This window comes from Lepidochelys olivacea (genome assembly GCF_965140295.1).
Source record: "Lepidochelys olivacea isolate rLepOli2 genome assembly, chromosome: 14".
Lineage (NCBI taxonomy): Eukaryota > Metazoa > Chordata > Testudines > Cheloniidae > Lepidochelys > Lepidochelys olivacea.
Window position 1 is genome coordinate 39,025,725 of NC_140424.1, and position 23,320 is coordinate 39,049,044.

The 23,320-nt window shown below is 44.8% G+C and overlaps 1 protein-coding gene across 4 annotated transcripts in view; it reads left to right on the top strand.

Moving 5' to 3' along the window:
* Nucleotides 1–17,395, top strand: part of LOC311530871 (zinc finger protein RFP-like) — a gene marked incomplete at its 5' end in the record, with an annotated part of 49,467 nt that extends 32,072 nt beyond the window's left edge. For 2 of the 4 annotated variants that reach the window (XM_084647853.1, XM_084647854.1), the window contains 7 exons: nt 5,697–6,044; nt 11,042–11,326; nt 12,972–13,076; nt 13,707–13,727; nt 13,923–13,943; nt 14,071–14,097; nt 15,368–17,395. In XM_084647853.1, the coding sequence (XP_084503979.1) occupies nt 5,697–6,044; nt 11,042–11,326; nt 12,972–13,076; nt 13,707–13,727; nt 13,923–13,943; nt 14,071–14,097; nt 15,368–15,888 (1,328 nt within the window). In that variant the 3' untranslated portion in view covers nt 15,889–17,395. Of the gene's footprint in view, nt 1–1,557; nt 2,243–5,696; nt 6,045–11,041; nt 11,327–12,971; nt 13,077–13,706; nt 13,728–13,922; nt 13,944–14,070; nt 14,098–15,367 lie in introns of those variants that run through there. The other 2 variants (XR_014714103.1, XM_084647855.1) reach the window with 2 other exon arrangements.
* Nucleotides 17,396–23,320: the final 5,925 nt, after the last annotated feature.

The window sequence follows — 23,320 nt, forward strand, 5'->3', positions numbered from 1 at the left end:
AACAATTGTTATGAGCTGGGTGAAATTTTGTTATGGGTTGAGTAAAATCTTATTCAAACTGACGTGTGAATGCACCCTTTCACTTAAGACAGTTGTAAGAGGCAATAAAAGGGGCCACACCTAAAACGAGGCTTAATAGAGTCTGCCCAGAGACTAGCACCAATGATGTGAAGGGTGAAAGGACATGGGCAGGGAGGAATCCTCTGGGTATTTTGACCAAATGTGGGTGTGAGAGCACGAACACACAGAACTGAGAACAGACAAGGAGAGAGAGGTGGAGACAAGCAAGCAAGGAAGCCAAGCAGGAGCCTGTGAGCACAGTGCGACCCTGGGAAAAGCTCGAGAGAGAGAACTTCTGGGTCTGTTGGTTAGGGAAGGTTGGGAGTGTAAGCTACGAAACTGTTCCATGTGTTCTTAGTTCCTCCTGCACTTGGAAAAGCAGGACTTGGTACATTCTCTTTCAATAAACGAGATTGCATCAAAGAGAATACCAGGCTATGCCAATTTGTTGAGGCATGTCTACACTACGAAATGACATCGACCTATCGTACATCGGCATACTTGTGCGTGTCTACGCTTTGCTCCTTGTATCGGCGGTGAGCATCCTCACCAGGAGTGCTTGTATCGACTGGACTGTCAGTGTAGGGCATTGTAAGAAGGCTCCTGAGAGCTGGAAACAGTCAATGTAGGCAATGCAGTGTCCACACTGACACTGCGTTGACCCAACTACGTCAACCTTGACTCTATGCCGCTTGGGGAGGTGGAGTTATTAAGTCAGTCTAGCGGGGTAGTTATGTCAGAAGGCACAAAATGTAAGTGTAGCACTTCCATAGTTAAGTTAGCCTAAGCTGCCCTGAATCAGCCCAGCTCTGTAGTGTAGATCTGGCGTACATCCCACAGGAACATCCCTGAGGCTCCAAAATTTGACTAGCTGATGAGGTTGAAATGAGGTAACATTAAAATGTCTCCCCCTGACTTCAGGATTAATAACTCTTCAGCCACTGTCATGCTGTCTGGAGTGACTCACGGCCATGAGTGCCTTCCTCAGGGCAGACTGTCAAACAAGGCAGACGCCCCAAGCTGGCGGTGTGGTCTGTAATTAGATTTCACCAAGCCAGTAACAAATGTAAAGTCCTGGGTCACTATACCAGTCTTACCATGGAGTCACAGACAGTCCCCTCAGACTTTCCAGCCTATCTTGTCACCCAGACAAACTGGACTTAGTGATAAAAGGTCACTTACACCATAAATCATGCACTGTTTGCTTCCAGTCCCAAGAGACCAGTCACTTACCCCAGATGAATTGGTACCCTAGATCTTACGCCAAAGACAATGCCTGAAGCCAATCCTGTAATAAGCTATCAAAAGGCTTATTAGCTAAGAAAAAGAAATTATATACAGGTTAAAAGAAGTGAACATATACACAAATGAGTTACCCTCTTAATCCTAAGAGTGACAGCGTTATAAAGATCTGCCCATTCAAAGTGTCTGTCAGGGTGGACCCAGGAGATAACCCCTGGGGATCTTCATGTCAGCTACATTGTTTCCCTCTTCCAGCTTTCCAAGCGATGGGACAAGGCCTCCCACACATACTTCTCCTTGGGTGGATGAAGAAAGAACAGGAGTACTTGTGGCACCTTAGAGACTAACAAATTTATTAGACCATAAGCTTTTGTGGGCTACAGCTCACTTCATCGGATGCATAGAACAGAACATATTGTAAGAAGATTTTTTTATATATATAGACACACACACCTACATACAGACACACACACACACAGAAGGTGGAAGTTGCCATACAAACTGTAAGAGGCTAATTAATTAAGAGGACCTATTATCAGCAGGAGAAAAAACAACTTTTGTCGTGATAATCAAGGTGGCCCATTTAGACCGTTGACAAGAAGGTGTGAGGATACTTAAAATGAAAAACAGAGAGAGGAGGGAAAGTATTAGCTCAAACACCCCAGCTGAGTTCACAGAGCTCAAGTGCAAAGTACGCCCTGTGAGCAGCAAGTCAAGCAAGTGGTTGGCTGTAGGAAACCTTCTCCTCTTCCTCTCCATGGATGCCAGTTGAACAGGCTCTGAATGAAGCGGGGCTTCTGGAGCAAGGCTAGTAAGATCACGTAACTGAAGACTGCATCGTACACACAAGTGGAGAGAAATAAAGCAGCAACATTAAATCTGAGCTATTACCAGCAGGAGAGTGAGTTTGTGTGTGTATGGGGGTGGGGGGGATGTGAGAAAACCTGGATTTGTGCAGGAAATAGCCCAACTTGATTGTCATGCACATTGTGTAAAGAGTTGTCACTTTGGATGGGCTATCACCAGCAGGAGAGTGAATTTGTGTGGGGGCGTGGAGGGTGAGAAAACCTGGATTTTCGCTGGAAATGGCCCACCTGATGATCACTTTAGATAAGCTATTACCAGCAGGACAGTGGGGTGGGAGGAGGTATTGTTTCATATTCTCTGTGTATATATAAAGTCTGCTGCAGTTTCCACGATATGCATCTGATGAAGTGAGCTGTAGCTCACGAAAGCTTATGCTCTAATAAATTGGTTAGTCTCTAAGGTGCCACAAGTACTCCTTTTCTTTTTGCGAATACAGACTAACACGGCTGTTACTCTGAAACCAATTAAATCTGTTGGTTCCTAACATATTCAGTGCTTTATTTGCCAACCTAAGGCTTTAACTCAGTAAAGCATTTAAGCATCTCCTTAAAATTAAACATGTGTTTTCGCTCCCTTCCTGAAGAAAAATTATTTCCTGAATGGTACCCTAATAATGTTCTTTAAATTAGTTTAAATATTTTTAGAATAGTCAAAAAACTTTAAAACAATCTCCAACAGAAAGCAGTGATTTGAAATGTTTGCTAATGCTATGCAAGTTAAATCTGTCAGGAGCCGCTTGTAAGGGTAATGGCAAAACATATTTCAGCTTCCATTTAAACCAGTGGTTCTTAACTTTTACTGCAGCCTGCACCCCTTTGGTTCTCAAAATATGTTCTCGTACCCCTTATCAAAAATCGTTGAAGTAGGTCAGTTCTTTAAACCTAGATATGTCATAACTATACAATGAAAGAGAGATAATTATATTTATTTTAATTTCGCAGTAAACTTAAGAATACATGAAAAATTACACACTTTTCATTTTAAAGTTTACCGGCTCAGTGACTCTTCTGCTGTTGCTTTTGTTCAATGATGTTCAAGAAACGAGGAACGTTTTTTGAAGTAGCCACACGCATGTCATCACTCACATTTAGGTGGTTTCTGGCCTTTGTTTTGATGTATAAGAGTGATGAAAATCCTCTCTCTCACACACACACACACACACACACACACACACACACACACACACACACACACACACATATGTATGTAGTCACAAATGGCACAAGGATCTCCAGCGCTGTCTTTGCCAGTTGTGGAAATGGTGCTAGTTTAGCACACCAGAAATTCTCAAGCTTCATTGTCTCAAACTCTATTCGGATTCGACCATTGGCTCGTAATTCAATGAGATCATCTTTCGTGAAATCGCTAGCGTTGATGGAATCCGGGTTAAAGAGAAATGGATCCAGTATCAATTTCTTTGCCACATCAAGATCTCCCATGGAAAAATATCCTTAGAAAGAGTCACTCAGCTGTTGCAAATGCTTTGTCACTTCAGTTGCGATGGTCATTCCTTCATTTTCCAAAACAACTGTTTCTTCAAGAAAAGGAAAGTTAGTGAAATTTCTTCTCAGCAGGCTTTATCCAAACTGGAAGTTTCTGAATAAAAGCAGTTAACTTCTCTCTGGTCATTACCGTGTTCATCCCAGTTCCTTGCATAGATGTGTTGAGTTCATTTAGGTGTGTGAATACATCTGCCATGTACGCTAGGCAAAGGATAAACTCTCTATTTTCAAAGTCATCAACTAAATTTCTGCTTTGATTAAAAGAGACTTATTTCTTCGCACATTTCAAAAATACGAGTAAGCATTCTGCCACGGGAAAGCCACCTCACTTCTGTATGGAAAAGGACAGTGTGCTCGGCCCCAATTTCTTTGCAAAAAGCATGGAAGAGGCGATGATTTAGAGCACGTCCTCTGATGAAGTTTACTGTGCTCACTGCAGTAGACAAAGTATCCTTCAATTCTGTAGGCAAAGTCTTTGCGGCAAGGGCACGACGATGCAACATACAATGTGTGATCATGATACGAGGTACTTCTTTCTTTACGTAGGCAACAAATCCTGAATTTTTTCCTAGCATGGCAGAGGCACCATCGGTGCAAATTGATGCACACACGTCAAACATTATCTTATGCTTCAAAAAGAAGTCTTTGATGAGACTGAACACATCGATTCCTTTCGTAGTTAATTGCAATGGTTCACAGTACAAGAATTCGTCTAAGATCTTTCCCCTTCACGTACTGCTCAAACACCAACAGCTGACTGCAGCCATCAACGTCAGTTGACTCATCAAGCTGAATACTCACTTTAAGAGGACTGGCTTTGATATCTTCTAGAACTTGCTGCAAGATATCCTGGCTCATCACATGAATTCTAGAACGGATCACGTCATTTGACAAGGGCACCTGCTGAAGCTTCTTTTGTGCATCTCGTCCCAATACTATTTTTGTCATTCCCGATGCACAACGTTTCACTAATTCCTCAGCTACTGTAGGGGGCTTCTTTTCCTTGGCACGCAAATATGCCACTTGATAGGATGCTTGTAACAAGGGCTTCTCAAGTGACACAAACCCAAACGTCCTCAAGGTTCCGCTATGTTCAAATCGTGCCCTTGTAGACTTCGGGGTGTCAATGTCATGTCCAGCAGCTTCACCACCATGCTGTTTGTTGAAATGTTCAGACAGCTTTGATGGTTTGAGATTGGCATTTGAAAATAACGAGCCGCACAGTACACATTGCGGTCGTTGATTTCCATCCTTCTCTGTTGTACAAGTGAACCCGTAACGAACATAGTCATCATTCCGTTTGCGTTTCTTCAACATGGCAAGGGTTACTGAAATGAAAAAATATATAAATGGAGATGGGGGGCCTATACACTTTTAAATGCATATTAAATATATGTAAAGTAGTTTTATGTTATTACTCACCACAAATAGTACAGTGGGCACACACAAATCTACAAGTACGACCCAGAGATGTTGGAGTTTTGCTGTGGAAGTAAACTGTAACCGGCGCGCTAACAGCGGCTAACTGAATTCAAACAAAGCTGCCACATCATCATCTGTGCATGTGTCAAGAAACACCCCCCAACGTGGCGGTACACTGTATTTTGTAGCGAGATAATTTCACTACCATTAGCTTAAAAACTTGAAAATAGATTTTCTGTTTGTATATTACAGTGATCGTTAATAAATACATAGGTGATGAAACAAAGTAGTTGTACTTACGTGCCTGTGCCTAATTTGTGTTTTCGATGATTTACCTTCTAAAACAATCTGGCATGTCTTGCACCCCCAGAAAGGGCATCTCGCACCCCCAGGGGGTGTGTGCACCCCAGGTTAAGAACCACTGATTTAAACTCATATAAATTATGGATATACGAATTATGGTTATCCAAATGCATTGTTTGTTGTAAAATTCATATATATAAATTCAGGACACATCCTATTCAATGACAGAGCACTGCAATAGATGCACAGAATATTTAATATATTTATTTTATCTTTTCTGTGCCCTGGTGCGTTTTACAGCCCGGTTCACAGTGATTGGACCTGATCACCCTGTCACAGCCATCATGGGTGAGGACATTATTTTACCCTGTCACTTGTCCCCCAAGATGAGCGCTGAGAACATGGAAGTGAGATGGTTCCGATCTGAGTTCACTTCGTTTGTGCACCTGTATCAGCATGGGAAGGATGAGTATGGGCAGCAGATGCCAGAATATCATGGAAGGACAGAGCTTTTGAAAGCTGGCATTGTGGATGGGAACGTTGCCTTGGGAATTGTCAATATCAGACTTTCTGATGAAGGACAGTACCGCTGTTTTGTTCAAGATGGTGTCTTTCATGAAGAAGCTGTATTGGAATTGAAGGTAGCAGGTTAGTAACATGTGTCTGTCTCTTTTTAGATGGCTCTTAGACCCAGACCCAAAAAAGCACTTGGGCACCTAACTCCCCACTTCAGTCCAAATTTTAGGTGCCCCTGAGATCCTCAAAGTAATCATTAAATTAAATAGTCATTAGGCGCGAGAGAGAGACTCTCTGTAGTCCAGTGGTTAGGGTACCCACCTGGTAGGTGGGAGACCCAAGGGCTAGTCCTCCTGCTCTAATTAATCTTTGATTATTTATCCAATCTGGACAAACCATTGGAAGAGGGGGTCTGGACTGGGGTTTTCCCACCTCCCATGGCTGTACCCCAGCCACTGGACTACAGTCTCTTTTTCTCTCTCTGGCCCAATGACTATTTAAATATTTATAAATAGTAGAAAAGTCATTGGGCCAGAGAGAGAGGCAAGATTTTTCTATGCCATTATCCTTAAATTTATCTGTTCATACTAAAACATTTTCAGTTAAACAGTTCATGTTGTTGGATTGAGATTCACTTACTCAGCAGGTGGGTCTAACAAATCTTTAAGGCAAAACACTCAGCAAGTAGCAATCAGTTATTCACAGGCTGGAAGCTAATTGGGATGATCCCGTCAGTCACCTCCAACAATGGACAATACAGCTTCAACCTCCCTTTATTAACCAAGCTTATTTATAACTTGGTTATATTATATGTATGTATCAGTGTGATAAATGGGGTGTGGGGGGGTGGTAGCTCCCTTTTATGGACACCCAGCCAGCCAATCGCTATAAAATCCCTTTTAGTAGCTGTTCTCTAATTGCTCTACCTGTAAAGGGTTAAAGAGTCTCACTGCTATGCGTAGGTAAAAGGAAGTGAATGGGCAGCTGGACAAAAGAGGCAATGGGAAGGCTAGAACTTTTTAATATGGAGAAGAGACTCCCCTTTTGTCTGTCTGTCGTTGCTCTCCTAGGGAGAGGCGGACAGGGCAGCAGCTATGCTGTAAGAAGCTTGGGCCAGGCATGAAAATCAGTATCATACCTAGAAACTACTCATTTGAAACCCCAGATACGTAAGTAGAGCAGGAAATGTCTAGGAAGACGTGATTAGGTTTATCCCTTTTATTTCTTTATGGCTTGTGGATTCCCCTGTGCCAACCCCAGGTGCTTTTGTTTTGCTTGTAACCTTTAAGCTGGACCTCAAGAAAGCTATTCTTGGTGCTTAATCCTTGTAGTTGCTCTTTTAAAATCTAGCAATAGCCTGAGTTCCCAGATGTGTTTTCTCTTTTTCTAAAATAAAATTTACCTTTTTTAAGAACAGGATTGGATTTTTGTGTCTTAAGAGGTTTGTGCACTTTTTTTAATTAGCTGATGGCAACAGCTGATTTTTTATTTTTTTCTTTCTCAGCTGTTCCCGGGGGCAGGTGTGTGTGTGTGAGAAAGGGCTTAAGGGTACCCTACAGGAAGGAATTCCCAAGTGCGCCTTCCTGGGCTCTCAAAGGGGTTCTGCACTTGGGTGGTGGCAGCATCTACCAATCCAAGGTCAGAGAAATGTTGTAATCTTTGAAATAGTACAAGCCTGGAGTGGCAAGTATTAATTTTTAGAGTCATTGCGGGCCCCCACCCTCTGCACTCGAAGTGCCAGAGTGGGAATTAGCCTTGACAATTAGTCTCCCATTTCCATGTTCTCTCCTCCTCTGTCAGTACAGGTTTAGGGTTACTTCAAACCACTCTTTTTTTGCTTTGTTACTTTTATCTTTTTTTCTCCTCACAAACATGATTACTACACATATGCAGTTCTGCTTATGCTGTTAAACGTTATCAGAACAAACTCTGAAAATCCACAACAGGCTTCTGGCAGGCCTAAAGATGAGTTTGCTCCCAAAATATGCCACTTTTTGCTGCAGGTATCAGCTGATCTGCAATTGGTCTCGGCTGGGACAGTAGTGAAGAGAGCACATTTCCTCACCTCAATTGCATTAAAATAATTAAAAAAAAATCTTTGTTTAGTGACGGTTCCATTGGCATCAAGACACACTGCCCCCGCTCCAGTACCTGTGGTTATCAAATGTGCTCTAGCTGAATCCCAGCGTATGGACTTAAACAGTTAGAACACAAGAATTGCCCTACTGGGTCAGAGAAAAGGTCCATCTAGCCCAGTGTCCTGTCTTCCGACAGTGGCCAATGCCAGGGGCCCCCAGAGGGAATGAACAGAACAGGCAATCGTCAAGTGATCCATCTCCTGTCGCCCATTCCCAGCTTCTGGCAAACAGAATGAATTAATGGAAGCCCTATGGCCTGTGTTAGGTAGAATGTCAGATCAGATGATCACAGTGGTCCTGTCTGGCATTACAATCTATGACTCTCTGAAAGCAAAACTTTTAAAGTTCTCTGATTGGCCTTCTCTGATTGGCTGCCCACCTGCGCAGCCTCTCTGGCCTGCTGAAGCCCCATCTAGCATAGGAGTGGGGCAGCCACCCCACTACAGTCCCTCTCTGTCTTTCTTATCTGCGCTGCATCAACTAGAGAAGTGAACAGCAGTGCAATAAGCAGGAGGGTTTCTGTAGGCTGAGGTACTTTGGCCAGGCTATTCAGTATCTACTCAGAGCATCCACATTAGTGAATGCTTTCCCAGGTTTATACTCAAACTCATAGTCATAAGCTGATAAGCGAGTCCATCTCTGGATTCTGGCAGATGCCATTGGGGTACAGGTTTGCTCTCACCATACAGACCTTTCAGAGGTTAATGGTCTGAGTGTATAAAAAAATGCCTGGCATATAGGTAAGAGTGGAATTTCTTTACCCCACAAACCACAGCTAGCCCTTCTCATTTTAGTTGGGAATAGTATTTTTTTTCTGCTGAAGCTGGTGACCTTGGTGCATAACTGATGGGACGCTCAGATTCAGCTGGCATTTGGTGGGCTAGTACCGCACCCACCTCGTATGGTGACGTGTCACCAGACAATACTAGTCCTTTCTGACTATCATAATGAACTAAATCCTAACTATACATATAAAATGATGGGGTCTAAATTACCTGTTACCACTCAAGAAAGAGAGCTTGGAGTCATGGTGGATAGTTCTCTGAAAATATCCACTCGATGTGCAGCAGCAGTCAAAAAACCTAACAGAATGTTGGGAATCATTAGGAAAGGGAAAGATAATAAGGCAGAAAATATCATATTGCCTGTATATAAATCCCTGGTACGCCCACATCTTGAATACTGCATGCAGATGTGGTTGCCCCATCTCAAAAAAGATACATTGGACTTGGAAAAGATTCAGAAAAGGGCAACCAAAATGATTAGGGGTATGGAACGGCTTCTGTATGAGGAGAGATTAATAAGACTGGGACTTTTCAGCTTGGAAAAGAGACGACTAAGGGGAGATATGATAGAGGTCTATATAATCATGACAGGTGTGGAGAAAGTAAATAAGGGAGAGTTATTTACTCCTTCTCATAACACAAGAACTAGGGGTCACCAAATGAAATTAATAGGCAGCAGTTTAAAACAAACAAAAGGAAATATTTCTTCACACAACACACAGTCAACCCGTGGAACTCTTTGCCAGAGGATGTTGTAAAGGCCAAGACTATAACAGGGTTCAGAAAAGAAGTAGATGAGTTCATGGAGGATCGGTCCATCAATGGCTATTAGCCTGGATGGGCAGGGATGTAAAACCATGCTCTGAAGTGTTCCTAGCCTCTGTTTGCCAGAATCTGGGAATGGGTGACAGGGGATTTATCACTTGATGATCACCTATTCTGTGCATTCTCTCTGAAGCACCTGGCACTGGCCACTGTTGGAAGACAGCTTACTGAACTAAATGGACTATTGGTCTGATCCAGTATGGCCAGTCTTATGACTTTAGTAATTTCCTTGCTTCTGCAAAAGCTATTTTTTGACCCCACTGGAATTTCTTCCATTCTATAACAGTTTGTGTAATGGAGCCAATATAGATGTCAAGTTGGGAAAAAAATTACCATAATAATTTAAAAGGCCTCGAAAGGATTTGTTTATAGGTTTTTGCTCCACAAACGCTCAATAAAATGGCGTGTTTCTTGTTATCATCATCTGTATCATTTGTGATGAAGTACGGAGAGAGTCTGTCTCTGAGTACTGAATCCAGTCCTCCTGGAATACATTATGCTCTTTCATTTTTTCCACATGCAGCCATTTTTTCTTTACAATTAAAAAAAAGAGGTTTTCACTTACTCACGCAATGTGTAGAACTTGGTGCCTGTTGTTTTCATTTTATCCTCATCGCCTTTGTAGGGCTGGAAGGGGTCTTGAGAAGTCCTCAAGTCCAGCCCCCTTATGCTGACACAGGACCAAGTAACTCTAGACCGTCCCTGACAGGGGTTTGTCCAGCCTGGTCTAAAAAACCCCTCCAATGACGGAGATTCAACAGTCGACCTTGGAAGTCTGTTCTGGAGTTTAACTATCCTTCCAGTTAGAAGGCTTTTCCTAATATCGAACCTCAATCTCCCTTGCTGCAGATTAAGCCCATTCCTTCTCCTGCCTTCAGTGGACATGGAGACCCAAAAGAGATTAGAACTAAAAAAGGGGATCTTTTATTCTGGTACATGTTCACAATGACAACTAACCGAGCTGCCATCTTGAGAAACTCCTTCACGTACGCCACAACTCCCCGGAGCACCATTAAAGCGTCTCAGAGCAAATAGCTACCTCACATTGGCCACCCAGAGGTCATAAGCATAACAAATATGCCTCCAACATTATAAAATCAGAACTCAAGGGGAAAATCTCTTGAATTCCTTGCTCCCTTCACATCACCGACAACACTGCTGATAACACGCTCCAACATTCTGTAAGGCTTTCGCTTCCACCTCGGAGACCCCAGGACTGCAGCACAGTTAAGCAAAGGTTTAACAAGTGCTCAAGTCCCGTTGAAGACATGTTTCCATGAATATCAGCCATAAAGAAAGTGTATTCAATCCTTTTGTTGAAAATGTAAACTTTTATATGCTGGGCTGTATATTTATCTGATTTAACATGGATTCATTTTAGCTTCAGGCTCTGCACCTCGCATCTCTGTTGAGGGTCACCAGGATGGAGGGATCCAAGTGGTGTGTCAGTCGGCCGGATGGTACCCAGAGCCCGAGGCGCTGTGGAGAAATCTCAAAGGGCAGCCTTTATCTTCATCAACTGAAACCAAATCTGAAGAGCAACATGGTCTCTTTGAAATAAAAAATTCTATCGTTATAACAGAAAATTCAAACAAGAATTTGTCCTGTGCCATAAGGAACACCCACCTGAACCGAGAAAAAGAATCAATAACATTTTATATATCAGGTCAGTGACCACCAAAACCCCACGCTGTAATATCCAACAGGAAGAAATCAGATGGTTAAATAATACACAAGTTAAAATACTCCCTCACAAAAAGCTACGTTAAGATAAAGTTTAGGTGGAGAGCACACTTTAGGGTAAAATGCATTCCAGGGATATTGTAGTTCTCCCCAAAACAAGCATTTTAAACCCAGTAGATTCAGGGTTAAGCTTAAATGTAAAAGAAATCCAAACATGTTAATGAATGGAAGTGCCCTGCAGTAACACTATATATGTATGTTATTGTGATTCGAACAGGATGATTAGTGTTTGTAGTCCCATATTACATGAAATGGATATTTAAAGTCACATTAGATTTTCATTCTCATCCAGTCACCACAGGGCAGTGGTAAGATATATTGGGGGCCCTACTGATTGGTTGGACTTTCTGCTTCCTAGTGGATTGATGGATCAAGGACTAGGCTTCTTGCCCCAGTGAATATGCAGAGGGAGAAGTGATATGCTGTGATCTCTTCAACACAGAGGAGATTTGTTGAGTCTCTGCTCATGGCAGGTCAGAAGCAAGGCAGGGCCATGAAAGTCTGGAGCCCCGGGAACAATCATTTGAGTGTGTCACTCACTAAAAGGTCCACGTTTTAATATGAAGTTTGATTTCTCACCCTTTAGCAAACTTCACAGGGAAAGGGGTTGCCATAACAACAAAACCCTGTGGGCGTGATCCAAAGCCCGTTAAAGACATCAATAAGATTTGGATCAGTTCCTATGCCAGGAATTCCTGTGCTGAAGTGAAGAGTATTTGGATATTTATCTGTTCTCCCTTAATTATTGATTTCCACTCGTAAAGCCTCAGATTTTCTTTTACTCTGAAATTCCCCGGTGTTACAAAAGTTTAAATTTTACTTACGTGTAAGTTTTCTGTTGGGAAATTTGATGAGTAATTATGATTTCTCTTCCTACATGTTTTAACTGTAGTAGTAATTTCATAAAAAGAAGGAATCACTTTTCCCTGAATTGGCTCCTGGGTTGGGTGATGGGGTCAGAAGCCCCGGTTAGTCAACAAAATTAAGAACGTGTGTAAGGGAAGCAGAATTAAAATATAAACAAGCCCACTACTAATTATATAGATAATTATTCACACACATACCCATGTGTGCACACACACTGATTTTTCTTTTTTTAAGGATCAGAACAATGTGTTGTTCCCTAACCCCATTCTCAGAAATAGTGGAACCATTTTGGCTGAAACTTTTCAAAAAGAAAAGTTCAGCCTGAGGCAGACACCCAGCATGGAAATTTTCTCCCCAAATGGTAAAGTTCGGCAAAGTAATGAGCACAGGAAAAGAAGACCCTATAATGGGAAATGTGTTTAACAACAAGTGATGTGACTAGCTCCACCTAGAGAAAGAGAGAGAGAGAGGAGGGGATGAGGTGTAGGGTGGTATTTAGTATTTAATACATCATTCAGTACTACCAAAAGAGTGTGACCAGAACCTCTTTTTAAAATTGGTTTCTGCCAGTTTTTATATTGCAGGGAGCAAATTTTTCCACACATATTTGACGCAAATCCTGATGTGCCGCATTTTCCTACAATAAAAGTGTACTTTTGGTTATTACTGTTTTCAAACTAATGGTGGGCTTTGTGTTTCAGATTCTTTTTTCCCAAGAGCATCTCCCTGGATGGTGGGTTGGAGTGTGACTTTGGTGATTTTGTTGGTGTTCGTCGGCCTTACTCTTTTTCTGTTCAAATTAAAAGGTAAAGCTCCAAAGGGGAAAATGCTGTGTAATCAGAATGAGATTTCTCCTTAGAACAGACAGTTTAGACTTTTCTATATGAGAAAGTTACACCAGCTTAAGATGTGAATTTAAATGGATTTTTTTTAAGCCAGAGCAAGCTCCTATGTGGACACATATGAATTTAAGAAGACCTTACTTCAGTTTAGTTTAAAACTGTTCCTATTCATCTTAAGATAAGCCTAAAACTAGGTTTGCACTAGTTTAACTAGATTTTCCGTGGGGCCTGAGGTAGTTAGGTTCCCAACTCCCATTGGAATTCAATATGCTTTGGCTCTTTACTCCCCTCGGCTCCTATGAAAATCCCTGCCTTATGGGGTTTTTGATTACCTGTGTGCTGTTTGTGACCATCTGTGTTCTAGGACAGGTCTATGTATGTAAATAATCAAATTACACTAAGAAGGTACCCAGACCCTGTGTCACTGATTTCTCTTCCACTGGGAACCCAACATGCAAGTCCCTGGAGAGCTGCAACAGCTTGGTAGAGGGGCAACATTATTATTACTTGAGGACTCATAATGAAAAGATCCTTTGAAATCTGGAGTCACTGAAAATGTCTCTTAATAATTGTACTTATGTTTTCTTTTTTTAGGGAAACATCTCAACACTATCAGTAAGTTCAGTTTTTCTCCTGGCAGAACCAATGTTATGTTACGAAAGATATTTCAATGACTGTGACAATGTCAACTTGAAAATCATAAGCGACACAACCAATACTAATTGCATAACTTGTTACGTCGGTAACGGGTAGGAAGCCAGTACTGTACATGTGTCTTGAGTGTGGCATTTTGTTTTGTTTCTTATTTAGGTAAACTTCAAACAGAGCTAGGTAAGGGTGTTTTTTTTTATTATTATTCGTGTCTGTCACTGATAGAGCCTTTTCTATGATAATGAATCCTATTGATACTGCATTTGTCTGGCTTAATTCTCATCCCTATCTATGTGTTTGCTTCCAGAGTGGAGGAGATCCCTGGGTGATGCAGGTAATTAAAAATCATATTTAGTCAATGAGGGATCCTGCTCCCTTTCGCTGTGCAAATAAACAAGGAGAAAACTAATATTTCCCAGGTGGAAGAAGGGAGGGTGCTGAGGTTCAAAGGAGGGAGAGGAATGGACCATCCTCACATGTCCTGCTTACACATTGCTCCCATAACTCTGGAAACGTCCCTGCTCCAAGTGACTGAGCACTTACTAAAAAGAAAAGGAGTACTTGTGGCACCTTAGAGATGAACAAATTTATTAGAGCATAAGCTTTTGTGAGCTACAGCTCACTTCATCGGATGCATCGGAGCTCTAGCTCGCAAAAGCTTACGCTCTAATAAATTTGTTAGTCTCTAAGGTGCCACAAGTCCTCCTTTTCTTTTTACGGATACAGACTAACACAGCTGCTACTCTGAAACCTGAGCACTTACTGTTTCTTAGGATCCCCGCCCTAGTGTCAGGTAGAGGAACAAGAGCCCTGACCAGACACACGAGTTCAAACCAAGGAGTCCCTGTGATCAGTGTTCATCTTGTGCTTCTTTTCTCCATTCATAGTGATCTCCCCTTTCTGTTCTCTCCATCAGATCCCAACTTTCTGCTGTTTTTAACCATCTCATCCACGTTCTCCATTCATTCATTTATATCAGCCCCTCCACCCCAACTCTCTTCTCTTGTAGAAGCTCCTTGCTCATAAATAAAAATCTCTCTGTTAGAAATAAAATCTAGAATGATAATTCTCTTTGTCTGGCCCTGATGACTAGTTACAGAGTTTTAATTAGGGAATCTATGGAATCATGTCACTATCGACAGATCTCCAACCTGTGGCAGGATGGAGCAGGCGTCAGGCTGGTGTCAACAAGAGACGTCCAAGCTCCAGGACTTTACATACAAGGGAGGGAGGGTACATCAGAGAAAAGATAGTTGTGACCATGTGAATGATGTGAGGGGAAATCTCCTAGGGCTTCCCTGTGATTCCAGGGTCTCTAATCCCCACTCTGGGGATAGATGGGTGCACGAGGGGAAAGATTCTGTCTCAGGACTGGGTCAGTAAATCTTTATGCTCTGTCACTGACCTGTCTCTGACTGGGGAGTGAAACTCAGGAGTGAATGCTGAGATCTCAGAGCTGCTCCCCATTCAGAGCTGGGTAAATCCTGGAGGAAGGAGATTTCCTGGTTCACACTCCAGCGGGGACAGATTCTGTCACTGATATGATGAGACACTCCCGCAGGGCGGAGCTGTGCCCCTAACGCTCCGATTCTCTCTCCCCCTAGCAAATGTGACGCTGGATCCAGACACGGCTCATCCACAACTTGTCCTGTCTAAGGATCGGAAAAGTGTGAGATGGGCAGACACATGGCAGGATCTGCCCCACCACAAGAATCCTGAGAGATTTGACATTGAGCGCTGTGTGCTGGGCTGTGAGGGGTTCACCTCAGGGAGACATTACTGGGAGGTAGAGGTGGGGGTGGGGCTACTCTGGGCTGTGGGGGTGGCCAGAGAGTCTGTGAGGAGGAAGGGAGGGATCAGCCTTAGCCCTGAGGAGGGGATCTGGGCTGTGGATCAGAGGCAGGGCCAGTACCAGGCTCTCACCTCCCCTATGACCCCCCTAGACCTGAGCCGGGCCCCCAGCAGGATCCGGGTTTGTCTGGACTGTGAACAGGGGCAGGTGACATTTATCAATGCTGGAGATGAGGCCCCGATCTTCACTTTCCCGCCGGGCTCCATCCCTGGGGAGAGAATGCGCCCTTGGCTCTGGCTGGGGATGGAAAGCCAGCTCAAACTGTGTCCCTGAGAGACGGGGGGTATATCCCAGTGGGGACCCTGAAATCAGCCTGTCTAGCCTCACACACCTCACACATCTTGTCATCATCCTGTCCACCCAGTCCTGTGGCCTCTTAATTCTATATCCCCTGGAACCTCCTCCCCCCTCCTTCCCCGCAGCACAAAGATGGGATCTAAAGGGAGACACCCCACTCTTGGCCAGGGCTGTGACTTTGTTTTCTGTGAGCTTCTAATTTCAATGACTAGGGGTGGCATCCATGAAGGGACTTAGATGTTGCAACTCTGGGCGTCACTGCACGTCATCTTTAGGTGCCTAGAACATCACAAGAACAACACTATGACCCACAAAGCCTGACTTAGGCACCTAGTCTCCCTATACAATGAACGGAGACAGACAGATACCTTACAATGCCATCCACAAGAGCCGGCATGGTAGGTGGGGAGCCATCTAAACTAGCCAATGGGAGATGCGAACAACAGGGTTGTGTCCTAAGCCCCGCCCCTCTCACAAAGATAAGTGCCTACGTCTGCATTGCTGGGGGCCCCCCCCCTCTGCTTAGCAATCCACGAATGGGAACCCACCGCCTGAGGCATTTCTTCTGGGAACGAGTTAGGCCCCTGCTGCGCTGCACACAACCTGTGGGTGGAGGGCGGGAGGGGGGGTGTTTTGGTGCTGCTGGCCACCTCATAACTTTAAGCCAGTGACAGCACACTTGCCTGGGACGTGGGAGACCCAGGTTCAATGCCCCCATCTTTGCTACAGGAGGAGAAAGGATTTAAACTGGGGTTACTCAGTTTCTAGGTGGGTGCTGTAACCACTGAGCTATGGTACAGACTGAAGGTGGGATTCTTCAGTCTCCCCTATGGCAGCTGGCTCACGGTGGGTAAATAATGAAGGAGCTACTGGAGCTGGGGGACTGGCCCCAGGAGCTCCCGCCCCTCAGATGGGCTCCCTGACCACAGGACCCCAGAGTCATTCTCACTTTCTGGCCAGTATCCATTTAAGTGTTTATCTACCATGGAACAGTCCCTGGGACAGAGAGAGAAAGAGAATGTCTCTGTAGTCCAATGGTTGGGGCACCCACCTGAGCAGGGGGAGACCCCGGATCCAACCCCTCTGTTTCCATCACTCTCATTATTTATCCCAAGTGGAACACCTATAACAGGAGAGGCTGAAGGATCCTAATACTTGGCTTTTCTTCCCTCCCCTCACCCCCACATCCCCCAAACAACTTGACACCTGGAGGAACGTTTGAAGAGCAAAGTCTTTGAATGGGGGAAGAGGGTCCCGGGCTGGACAGCAATTCCAGCCTGTGTAGTGAGGATCGGTAGCCTGCTTGTACCATCTGTCAGGGTGAGACACTGCTTGACTGAAATCCTATTTAGTTTGTAGAACTCAGACTGCAAATTTATTTTTATTTCTTGAGAAACCAACTTTGATCTGTACACTTGCTACTTATAATCCCTTAAAATAATCTTTCTGTAGCTAATAAATCTCTTTTATATTTTACCTAAAACAGTGTGTTTTGGTTGAAGTGCTTGGGAAATCTCAGGTCAGTTTACAAAGGCTAGTGTATGTCCTCTCCACATCAAGGGGGGACGGACTGGGTGAAATGAACTGACACTGGCCAGGCTTCTGTGCAAGATGGTAAAGTTCTGCGGTGCAAGGCTGAGGAACTGGGGGAATCAGCTGGAGCCTCTCTATTGTTGGTTCATGAGTTGCTCGCAAAAGCATTCGTGTAACTCGGTTGGGTGAGTCCCTGCCGGTGGATGGCAGAGTAAGGGCAGCACCTGCTAGAGGTTTGTAGCTTCTCATCAGCATCACGGTGTGAGGGGAAGCTCAGGTTGGTGGGACAGAGGGCTCAGCAATCCCATAGTCTGGGGACCCCGTCACAGTGATTAACATGCCCATCTGAGTGGTGGGAGACACACAGTTCAAATACTTCCTGGTAGGGAGGTGGGACTGAACTTGGGTTCCCCATATTCCAGCTCAGGGCTTTAACCACTGGGCTTGAAGTTATAAGGTGGGCACCACCACCTCTTTCATTGGACAGCTGTTTGAATGGGACCCAATCTGGTAGCCATGCTGGGAGGATCAGGCCTCACATGCAAGATCGGCAGCTGAATGCCAATCTTCCCCGGTCCATGGCTCACTTGGGGGCTTAGGTGGGAGATGGGCACCTCACACTCCCAGAATGGGGCAGCGGCATCTGGCCACATTGTTTTTTTCCAAGAAAATAGGCTCAGTCCAGTAAGAACAAAGGAGAAAAGTTGCATTTCAAAATTAAGGGAAAAAGTTATCAAGACACCCTAGTTAATGTCTAGCTCTACCCACCATTCCCAGGGAATTCTAACCACACACTAACCCATAGAAAGCTTCCTACCAACGCTACAAAAAGATTCTGTGTGGACTCCTCCTGAAGGTTGAAACAACAGACTGGACTTCTACATAGAGTGCTTCCGCTGACGCGCATGGGCTGAAATTGTGGAAAAGCAGCATCACTTGCTCCACAACCTCAGCTGTACTGAACACAACGCCATCCGCAGCCTCAGGAACAACTCTGACATAATCAAAAAGGCTGACAAAGGAGGTGCTGTCGTCATCATGAATAGGTCAGAATATGAACGAGAGGCTGCTAGACAAATCTCTGACACCACATTCTACAGGCCATTACCCTCTGACCCCACTGAGGGCTACCAAAAGAAACTACACCATCTGCTCAAGAAACTCCCTAAAGAAGCACAGGAACAAATCTACACTGACACACCCCTAGAGCCCCGACCAGGGGTATTCTATCTGCTACCAAAAATCCATAATCCTGGGAATCCTGGACGCCATCACCTTCAGCCCCCCAACTAAAACCTCTCCAACGCATCATCAAGGATCTACAACCTATCCTGAAGGATGACCCATCGTTTTCACAGATCTTGGGAGACAGGCCAGTCCTTGCGTACAGACAGCCCCCCAACCTGAAGCAAATACCAGCAACCACACACCACACAACAGAACCACTAACCCAGGATCCTATCCTTGCAACAAAGCCCGTTGCCAACTGTGTCCACATATCTATTCAGGGGACACTATCACAGGGCCTAATCACATCAGCCACACTATCAGAGGCTCGTTCACCTGCACATCTACCAATGTGATATATGCCATCATGTGCCAGCAATGCCCCTCTGCCATGTACATTGGCCAAACTAGACAGTCTCTACATAAAAGAATAAATGGACACAAATCAGACGTCAAGTATTATAACATCAAAAAGCAGTCGGAGAACACTTCAATCTCTCTGGTCACTCGAACTCAGACCTAAAAGTGGCAATTCTTCAACAACAATAAACTTCAGAAACAGACTCCAAGGAGAGACTGCTGAATTGGAATTAATTTGCGAACTGGATACTATTAATTTAGGCTTGAATAAAGACTGGGCGTGGGTGTGTCATTACACAAAGTGAAACTATTTCCCCATGTTTATTCTCCCCCCCCCACTGTTCCTCAGATGTTCTTGTTAACTGCTGAAAATGGCTCACTTAGATTATCACTACAAAAGGTTTTCTCCCCCCCCCCACCCGCTTTTTTTTCTGGTAATAGCTCATCTTAAGTGATCACTTTCCTTACAGTGTGTATGGGAACACCCATTGTTTCATGTTCTGTGTGTATATAAATCTCCCCACTGTATTTGCAACTGAATGCATCCGATGAAGTGAGCTGTAGCTCACGAAATCTTATGCTCAGATAAATTGGTGAGTCTCTAAGGTGCCACAAGCCCTCCTTTTCTTTTGACAGCACTCTGTGTAGTCAGTTTCACTGCTTCCCCCAGAGAAGCATTCATCAAATCTTTGGAAGCTGTGCACTGCTTCAGGACAATACAATCAGTCATATCTCTCTCCCCCCACACCCTCCACATGTGTATTCATCAAGACCTAATCATCTTTATTTATACCTCCTCTGTACCCCTCTAACGAGTGCTTCATACACATCCCCAGGGGAAGGGGAGGGCAAATGAGTGCACCCCACGCTCAGAGAGACACTGACCTGGGAGCGATTTCTAGACACGGTTGAAAATCTTTTCCAAAGGAAGGATTGTCTGTAGAAAAGTGACTATTTTTGGAATGCAAGGGTTTTTCAGAAAAGATTGTCAAGACTGTAGGAATTTCCTGGTTTCACAGTATTGTTCTGACACTTTTAAAATCACTCTCTTCCATGCCTCCACCCCCTTTGACCCAAAACCTGAGTTTGTTCTAAGTGAAAAAATGCAACTAAAATTTTTGCAAAAACGTTGATATACATTTAAACATTTGATGAGTCCCACCCCAGAGATGGCTGCGTTTCGGCACTGGACGAGCGATCGCTGCGCATTGTTACTATATGGCTGTCAACCAGCTGCTGCACCCAACCCCAGAGGCAGTTATATTTCAGTACTTGGCAAGCAATCCCTGGGCAACCTTGCTGCACGGCTATTGCCAGCTGCCCCAACCCAGAGGTGGCTGCATTTCATGCACTGGGGCTGTGATATACCATAGGGATTAGGCAAGCTGAGGACTCAGAAGTAGACCTAAAAAACCTGGATCTATGGAAACTGAGGCAGTAACACACCTATCCTCCTTTCAGGTATTTTGTTCATCCCTTTCCTGGTGCCACACGTGAACCCCGCCCCCCGCCCTTCGGCCCGGGGTCCGCCACCCGAATCACCCCCCTTTGGTCCAGAATCCCCGCCCTTTGGCCAAGAACCGGCCCCCGCCACCGCGTTGCCTTCCCCATGTGGTCCCCAGCCCCCGCCCGAGCCCCGGCACCCATTCGGGCCCGCGGTGCCCCCTTGCCCCAGCCCACCTGCGGCTGTAACCAGCCCGCAAAACCCGCCGCGCAGCGAGCGAGTCACCGCGGAGCAGCGAGCAGCACCCCCACCCACCCACCCACGTCCCGGGTGGCCCGGGCAGGGACCCCTGGGACCGGGAGCGTCTCACCCTGCGGGAAGAGCGCCCGGCGCCGCAGCCGGGGGGAAGGAGCTGAGGTCCCGCGCACCAGCCAGGCCGGCTCACAGCCGGATCCCGCCGGGTGAGTTCACAGCCACAGCGCGACCTAAGAGAACAGCTGAGACGCCAGTGCCCGATGTCATCACAACAGCGGCCGATCCACGTGCGCCCCGCCCTCAGTCCCGCCTCCATTTAACCCGGCTCCCCCTTCTCTATTGCATCAAACAGAAGTTGCTTGTCTTCGCTTTCAAGGCCCTTCACATACTGTCCTCTCCCAACCGGACATCTCTCATTCACCGTACCAAGGTGTTGACTCCCACCTCCAATCGGTCCATGCTGCCAGCAACACCTACTTGTTAAATTTTCAGACAACCACCTTCATGCTTTCTGCTACATGCCCTACATGCTTGGGAGGAGAGCCCCTTAAACATTCGCAAACCTACCTCATTATCCACCTCCAATTCCCAAATCAAAGCTCTTCTTTGCCCTGGTGTCTACCAAAAATTCAACAGCCTGTCTCCTGGGGTGCTGAGATCACTGCCTATCATACCGACCAATACAGTCTCATTATTTCCTTGCACTCCCCTGTCTGTCTGTCTCCATCTGTCTCTTGTCTTATACTTAGATTGTCAACTCTTTGGGGCAGGGACTGTCTTTTGTACTGTTTTGTACAGCACCTAGCACAATCGGGTCCTGATCCATGACTGGGGCTCCTATGTGCTACAGTAATACAAATAACACAGGCTAGAGAATGTCACTATTATGGCTTCAGTGCCCTCCCCCCGCACCACCAAAAAGCAGCAAAACAAACAAAAAAAATCAGCCTCCCAGCTCAAAAAGTATGTGTTTACACTCAGCTGGCGAACTCAATGTAAAGTACTAGTAGAGGTGAGGGAGAGGTGTCTTTTACCTTGGTGTAGCTAGTCCAGGAATGCTATACGCTCAGCCTGGAATTTACCTGGACAAGTGACACAGAGGTTAAAGCCACCTGTGCCTTGTCTCCACTCGGATTTTACATCAAGATAGCTATTTCCATGTAAACACACTTTTGCAGTGAAGACAATGCCTGGGAGACTCCTACCTCAAGACCCGAACTTCTGGTTGAGCTAGAAATTATTTGCAACATTTAAGAGCCCACTGATTGAAAGAGGTTAAACACACACAACATTTCTCCATTTTATCGTTGTGCAACTGACAGCACTCTGTGTAGTCCGGTTTCAGAGTAGCAGCCGTGTTCGTCTGTATTCGCAAAAAGAAAAGGAGGACTTGTGGCACCTTAGAGACTAACCAATTTATTTGAGCATAAGCTTTCGTGAGCTACAGCTCACTTCATCGGATGCATAAAGTGGAAAATACAGTGAGGATGTTTTTATACACACAGATCATGAAAAAATGGGTGTTTATCACTTCAAAAGGTTTTCTCTCCCCCCACCCCACTCTCCTGCTGGTAATAGCTTATCTAAAGTGATCACTCTCCTTACACTGTGTATGATAATCAAGGTGGGCCATTTCCAGCACAAATCCAGGGTTTAACAAGAATGTCTGAGGAACCGGGGGGGGGGGGGGGGTTTAGAGGAATAAACAAGGGGAAATAGGTTACCTTGTATAATGACTCAACCACTTCCAGTCTCTATTCAAGCCTAAGTTAATTGTATCCAATTTGCAAATGAATTCCAATTCAGCAGTCTCTTGTTGGAGTCTGTTTCTGAAGTTTTTCTGTTGTAATATTGCAACTTTGGTCACGTGAGTACAGACATGAGAGAGTGAAGAAGAGTGAAGCCTGTTGATTGTTCTTTAGCCACTTGGATGTGCTGCAGTGCAGCTGCTCACAATGCACATAGAGGCAGGGGTAGGAAAATGGCAGTCCAGCCTTAGAGTTGCTCATGCCAAGCCACTGGCCAGGTGGCCTGGACATGAGGAGGGAGCAGGGCCTTGTCAGATGCACATCTGATGCTCCTGGAAGTTGGTTTGCAGAATCAGACCCCCAGAGAAGCATTCACCAAATCTTTGGAAGCTGTGCACTGCTTCAGGGCAATACAATCAGTCATGTCTCTCTCCCCACACAAAGTCCACATGTGTATTCGTCAAGACCTAATCATCTTTATTTATACCTCTTCTGTACCCCTCTAACTAGTGCTTCATACACATCCCCAGGGGAAGGGGAGGGCAAACGAGTGCACCCCACACTCAGAGAGACACTGACCTGGGAGCGATTTCTAGACACGGTTGAAAATCTTTTCCAAAGGAAGGATTGTCTGTAGAAAAGTGACTATTTTTGGAATGCAAGGGTTTTTCGTGAAAGATTGTCAAGACTATAGGAATTTCCTGTTTTCACAATATTGTTCTGACACTTTTAAAATCAATTTTTTAGTCACTATATACTCTCTTCCATGCCTCTACCCCCTTTGACCCAAAACCTGAGTTTGTTTTGGGTTAAAGTGGGTGGAGGCATGGAAGAGTAGCAG